Source organism: Salvia splendens, chromosome 21, assembly GCF_004379255.2.
Source record: "Salvia splendens isolate huo1 chromosome 21, SspV2, whole genome shotgun sequence".
Taxonomy (NCBI): Eukaryota; Viridiplantae; Streptophyta; class Magnoliopsida; order Lamiales; family Lamiaceae; genus Salvia; species Salvia splendens.
The window spans coordinates 16,543,928-16,551,005 of record NC_056052.1 but is presented as its reverse complement, the minus strand read 5'-3'; the positions used below and the strand labels follow the sequence as shown (position 1 = coordinate 16,551,005).

At 34.6% G+C, this 7,078-nt stretch overlaps 1 protein-coding gene across 1 annotated transcript; it reads left to right on the top strand.

Annotated features, from left to right (window-relative positions):
* Positions 1 to 884: 884 nt before the first annotated feature.
* On the top strand, positions 885 to 2,321 carry LOC121784499. The gene is made up of 2 exons (XM_042182646.1): positions 885 to 1,147; positions 1,486 to 2,321. Exons 1-2 carry the CDS (start codon positions 922 to 924, stop codon positions 2,283 to 2,285), a joined length of 1,026 nt encoding a protein of 341 aa, XP_042038580.1. The 5' UTR covers positions 885 to 921; the 3' UTR covers positions 2,286 to 2,321.
* The last annotated feature ends 4,757 nt before the right edge of the window (positions 2,322 to 7,078 follow it).

Genomic DNA, 7,078 nt, shown 5'->3' with positions numbered 1-7,078 from the left:
ATTTTGACAATTATAATTTTAATCCTTATTTGTGACTTGTTGAACCAAACACTTAAATAAGATAACTCACAATTATCTTAATCTACCAAACACCCAATATATATTTCTTAACTAATTGAAACTATGATAAGTATCATGAATTGTATCATGCCTAGTCGAAACATGACATAGCTACCAAACGGGCCCTAAGTTTTGTACCCTTATAGTGATAAAAATAGTTATAGAAATTAGACTCTATCTCGTTAGAAAATGAACAATAAGTATTGTACCCTTAAAGTGCAAAACTAAGATTTGTGTAATAACCTCAAAGAAAATTATAACAAGACCCCCACATTTAATAATTGCTGCATGTGATGTGAAGCCAAAACTTCATAATTTGGAAATGTCAATAGATTATAGATTGTGCAATTAGGCCTAACTCCTCCCTAATATAGTTTACATGTCTAAAGCACTACCGATTTTGGCCAAAATGTCCTTAGTTACAAGTTGGAGAAACAGAATCATTTGGTTTAAGATTATTACCAACTTGCATAGCACATTCCAATTTCCATGTCTTCACGAAATTTGCGCTGCATCAACAAAACAAATCTAAGCAAATTCTCTCTCTCATGCAAGATTCTTGCTATACATTAAACTAGAGAATAATGAATTCCATATTTTTAACTTATATACAACTGACTTTTCAGACCTCGACTTTTTATGTCCAAATTGTGGCATAGTCAAATCTTGCCAAACCACAAGATAAAAGTCAACTGTGTGAAAACATGTACCTTTGGGTTTAACTTACTTAATCAATGCATCACTCATTGATTTATAAATTACAATTGGACATTAAGAAAAAAAAAATAGATATCTCAATCTAGTTATAAAGCTGTAGCATGGGATGTCCGAGACCTCATCAACTCACGCTAAACTAAAATCATGAAAATCACCCTCTCCAAATGTGTGTTCATCATTCTTTTGATACATGCATCTCACATTTGTGCAGTGTATGAAGAAACAGTGGTGTGCACCAACAAAAAGAGCCCATGCTTTCTCAACAGAATAAGCTGCCCCAAGCAATGCCCCACCCGAAAGCCCAAGGATCCCAAGGCGAAAGCGTGCTTCATCAACTGCGAATCTCCAATCTGCAAGGCCGAATGTAGACGTAAGCTTTCTACCTGTTTGGTAGGCATATTAAGATAACTCTAGATAATTAGAGTAAGATGGGCTTTAAGGTCGTAACATGGGTCTCATCTTATCTACCGAACAGTCAACTAGAAGCAGTGTAGATCTGTTGCTAATCCGCTGCTAACCAATTTTACTAGCGGAATTATGATAATTAGCAACAAAATTTACCGCTAGTAAATAGAGACTTTTTTGTAGTGAAATAAGCACATATAACTTATACTATATTTTGGTCTTATCTAGGCTACCAAACAAGCACTAGCATGCATCATCCTGTTTTTTCAACTAATTAACTAAACTAGTTGAGGTCTTTTTCAGATAGGAAGCCTAGCTGCAACGGCGTTGGAGCAGCGTGCTATGATCCGCGTTTCATTGGCGCAGACGGCTCTGTCTTCTACTTCCACGGAAAGAGCAGCGAGCACTTCACCTTGGTCTCAGACACCAACCTGCAGATCAACGCCCGCTTCATAGGCCATCGCCCTGCAGGAAGGAGCCGAGACTTCACATGGATCCAATCACTAGGTATTCTTTTCGGGTCCCACAGCCTCACCGTGGAGGCAACTAAAGCGGAAAAATGGGACAGCAGCATAGACCACTTAAAATTCATGTACAATGGCGATGAGGTCACCTTGCCCCAAGGCTTCCTGTCTTCCTGGAAGTCTGAAGGGGGCGAGGTGACGCTGGAGAGGGTAGCGAGCGCAAACAGCGTGATCATATCCATCCCGGGGATCGTTGAGATTGGGGTGAATGCGGTCCCCATCACAAGAAAAGATGACAGGATTCATAACTATCAGATACCAGCTGATGACTGTTTTGCACATCTGGAGGTGCAGTTTAGGTTTATGGATCTGTCAGGGGAGGTCGAGGGCGTGCTTGGCCGGACTTATAGGCCGGACTACGAGAGCCATGCTAGGCTAGGTATTGCAATGCCGGTGGTGGGAGGGGAGGATAAATACAGAACTACATCTCTTCTTGCACCAGACTGCAAAAAATGTGTGTTTTCTTCGGTCAACAACGGGGGTGAAGAGCCGGTCCGAGCCTCGATTAACTATGGAAATGGAAGGATGGACTGCTCTGATAGATTCTCTGCTGGAAATGGGATTGCCTGCAAGAAATGACCTAGTACAAGATGAATGTTTGTATTTTCATTATTAAGCTGCTTTAATTCTTTCTTTCTAAAATTTGTTTTGTTGTTTCTTACCAAAATGAACCATTTTCACTATTTAATTTCATGATTACACAATGTAGGCCATCAATTCATCTTCATCACAGCAAACTTAAAAGAAACTACAGTATAAGTGAGGAGCCAAAACAGCACGACAATGATACAACATATCTAGTCTATACAACGGAAGGGACTAAAAAGTGATAAAAGCAAAAATAAGCCAAATAATCAAACTATACAATGACACTCTGGTAACAATAGGGATGAGAGTTATTCCTAACTTGATTCGAAATTGTTTTATCCTATTTCACCAAACAAATTTCGAAGAAATTCTGGTCAATTACAGATCCGTGTTGGTTTTACGCTCTCCACAATCGATCACCACAACATATCCTTGTTTGGGAATTGGTTAAAAGGAAATTGGTTAAAAGGAAATGAGCTAGAATTAGATTAATATGGCTTAAGTAATTAATATGGATTCGTGTTGGAATTAATATTAAATACGTATAATTATATTAATTTAGTATTAATATAATTAGTTAAATCTACATTTAATTGAAAATAAAATTTGATTTCATTTGTTGAGCAATATATGTTTTACATGACAAGCATGCTATTTGATTTATGCTTGTCATTTATTTTAACTATAGTAGTTAGAGAACGTTTTATTGTCTGGATAGGCGGCGCCTAGTATGTGTATTCCGTGTTATACTATGACTGGGTAGGCGACGCCCAGTATTTGTAGTCCGTGTTATACTATGTCAGGGTAGGCGGTACCCAATAATTGTTTGGGATTTAATATTACATATTATATTCACATAACCAGTATCACACTTTTTCCCCATAAAATATAAGTTTTGTTTTGAAACAAACGCATTGTCTATCATAATTGTTTGATGTTCCTAGCCTTTTCGATCACGAGTTTTACGCCAAAGCGTTTACTCTAAATCCACAAGGCCTAGGCTCGTTCGTAGATGCATGGTTGGCATCGTGTGATGGGGTTGACTTGCTTAATTTGTTTAGTGACGCTAAAGCGACCTAAATCGTTTATGGATGCATATTAATTGGATTAATAAATGACTCACTTATGATGAGCCAGAAGGAATATTATAAAAATGGATTACTAGTGTATATAAGAATTAACATTTTTATATATAAGTATATTTCAAATTCATAATATTTTGTGAAAGTGCTTGTGATCCAATTGCTAAGCTGGTGGTCTATATCTTGTCAGTGGGCAAGGCCGCAAGGGGTTGAATAACACTAGGCACAATTTATTTAAATATTATATATGTGAAAATCGGTTCAAGGCGGTTCACAGTTCATGGATAGAGATGTCAAATGGGCCGGGCCGATCCAACCCAACCTAGCCCAAGCTTGGCATAGGCCGGCCCAGGCCCGGCCCACCAATGAAATGGAGCGGGCTTGGGCTGGGCTGAGTATATTAATCGGGCTCCTATTGGGCCTTTTCACAAACCCAGGACCGGCTCGAGCCAGGCCCACTCGAAGCTCGGCTCAGGCCCAGGACCGGCCCAGGCCCAGCAGAATCTCAATTATGTACTTAGCATTACTATATTCTTAATCAATCTAAATAAAAACTTACAATAAATTTAATTTCTATAATTATAGAGATTAATTTTTAACTAATTCTCTCTTTTAAAAATAGTATTTCTATATTCTAAAATTAATTGTGTTATAATTACTTATTGCATATAGAGATAGATAAGTTGTTATTGATTTATATAAATAGTTCTATAAATATAGTGATGGATTAATTACTTATGTGTATGTATTATGCATATATGTATTATTCCTAAGCTTACGTAGGGGTGGCACGGTATGGTATACCGCACCGAAAATGTCATACCGCATACCGTACCGCAAATTGCGGTATGAGAAAATGTCATACCTATACCTTACCGAATTTTTCGGTATACCGCATTGCGGTATACCGAAAATTCGGTATGTCAATATTTGAAAACCTTTACCTTACCGACATTGCGGTATACCGTACCGTGTTGCGGTATACCGCGGTATACCGCAAATCATACTTGTTTGATTTATAAATAATAAATATATTAAATATTATAATTTTATAAATAATAAATATATTAAATATATATATAATTATTAACGGTATATACCGCAAAATTACGGTATATACCGTAATTGCGGTATAATGCGGTATGATGCGGTATACCGCGGTATATGCAAAATTCATACATTTGCCATACCTTAATCTAACGGTAAGGTATCATACCGTACCGAAAGATGCGGTATACCGAAAATGCGGTATTTTCGGTATTTTTTCGGTACGGTAAGTGCGGTATTTCAGTATTTCGGTATATTTTGCCAGCCCTAAGCTTACGTGTGTATATATGTATATGATTATGGAGATTGAAAATTATTTCATACATATTCATTTCTAATATATCACTAGATAATTGTAGATTATAATAATAATTATTATGCAAAAACATTCAATTACTCAATCAAAATTAAAACTTATAATAAATTTGATTTCCATAATTTCATTTGATTTGCATGATTATAGATTTATAGATATCAATCATTAATTGATTTGCATGATTATAGAAACCAATCATTAATTGATTTGCATAAGTATAGATATTAGTTGTTGACTGATTTATTTCTATTAAAAAGTGTTCCATAATTATAGGATATCATAATTCTTAATCTTGTGGAATTATACTATGTGTGAGTAATTTAATGATACACAAATTTGTAAATATTTGGATATGAAATTATATAAATGTCATTTGTTTTATTTGTACATATAGTGCCATGATATATTTTTTTTAATTTGGCCTGGCCCGGCACAGCCCAGCCCACTTAGCAATTGGGCTCGGGCTATGTTCATTATATAAACAAAAACCCAGACCCGGCCCGGCCCGCCACCGGCATGGACCTGAGCTGGGCTGGGCCTAAATCTCGCCGGGCCTCACCGGATCGAGACGGGTCGGGCCGGCCCAGCCCACTTGACACCTCTATTCATGTAAAAATTGACCGATTTTGCCAGTTCAAAACGTCAATTATATAGACCATGTTTAACAACAACCATCCCACCCAACCTAACCCAACCAATCACTTTTTCAATACTAAATTATTTTTTTTTATCTTTTTAACATCATCAATATTCATCTAACCCAACCATACATTTTTTGATGATTTATCAATGACCACCCAACCACACGATTCTATACTCCCTCTGTATCATTCAAAATGAAACATTTTCCTTTTTGAATTGTCACATTAAAAAAAAATGTTTTCTATAATGGAAACAACTCTATCTCTACTTTTTTTTATCTCTCTTAATTTACTCTCTCTTCATTAACTCACAAAACAACACTACATAAAATCTCGTGACGATTCTCAAATATTTCATATTTAATGGGACGAAGGAGTATTTATTTTTATTATTATTATTATTTCAAATATTATATTATTGCAAAAAAATACAATAAATGACAAACTAAGGATACTTAAAAAATAAGAAATTGTATCAAAGAAGTAGAATAATATGTAGAGAAAAGAAAGAGTTTTTTTTTCAAAACTATAGCAAATGTTGTATAAATATGATAAATTATGAATTTTGATAAAACTTTTAATATAATATATAAAAAATATTTAAATTTTAAACATAATATCCATCAACAAATAAAATTATGCCAAATTGCATAATTTCGTTGGTTGATAAAATAAAAAGAATGTAGACCTTCGATGGTCTTCTTCAAATAGACCACGGGTTAAGAAGATAAAGAGCCACATATTTTATTTTATTTACTTTTCGAAATGCAAAGATGACATGACACCAACCAGGTCGCTGATATAGTCTTAGGGTGCGAACCGAGTTGATCAAATCGGTGGTCTGATTCAATTCCAAACATTGGTGTTAAGACAACATAAAATGTGAGCTAAAAATAATGACAATGAAAATGCAACTACTGAGAACCTACATCTTTACCTATAAAGTAAAGTGTTTTATTACTGGACTATTGCTACTTAGTCCCTCAGTCCATTAAAAATGAAACGTTTTTCTTTTTGGGATGCCTCATTAAAAATGAAACGTTTACTAAAATGAAAACAACACTTTCTCTATTTTTTTCTCTCTTACTTCACTCTTTCTTCATTAACTCAAAACAACACTGCATAAAATCTTGTGCTGGAAACCAAATGTTTCATATATATTGGGACGAAGGGAGTATTTGTTGTAGGCAAAGCTCATTATATTACTCTCTACATCTCTTTACAATAAAGACTTTAGGACGAAAAGAGTTTTAATGCAAAATTAGTAAAATATGAAAGACGAAGATACAAGTAGTGTTATTGGATAATGGAATCCATCTTATCACTAGTGTAATGTGTGGTGAAAAAATTTTCAAAATAAAAAATGAACTAATTTATAGGAATAGTAAAATGAGACTATTTTTGGGAAGGAAGAAAGTATTATATTATAGTTTGGGGTTATACACCCCTTTTTATATATTTTTATATTAATAAGTGAATAGAAAATTAATGGTCCATCACGGTGGATTCGATCTGAAACCTTCGGTCTAACATCAACCACTATGTAGTAAGTAAATGGTTTCATCATTAAATGAATAAGAATGTAAATATTATTTTATTTACTTGATATACTTATTTTTATATTTAATTTTTGTATTCTGTTTTTATATCAGCAGTTCGATATTTTGTTAAATTGTTCATCTTTAATGGAGTACAAAA

Coding starts and splice junctions, on each gene's coding strand:
- LOC121784499 (XM_042182646.1), top strand. CDS start 922: ATGAAAATCACCCTCTCCAAATGTGTGTTCATCATTCTTTTGATACAT. Junction 1,148..1,485: donor CTGCAAGGCCGAATGTAGAC/GTAAGCTTTCTA, acceptor GGTCTTTTTCAG/ATAGGAAGCCTAGCTGCAAC.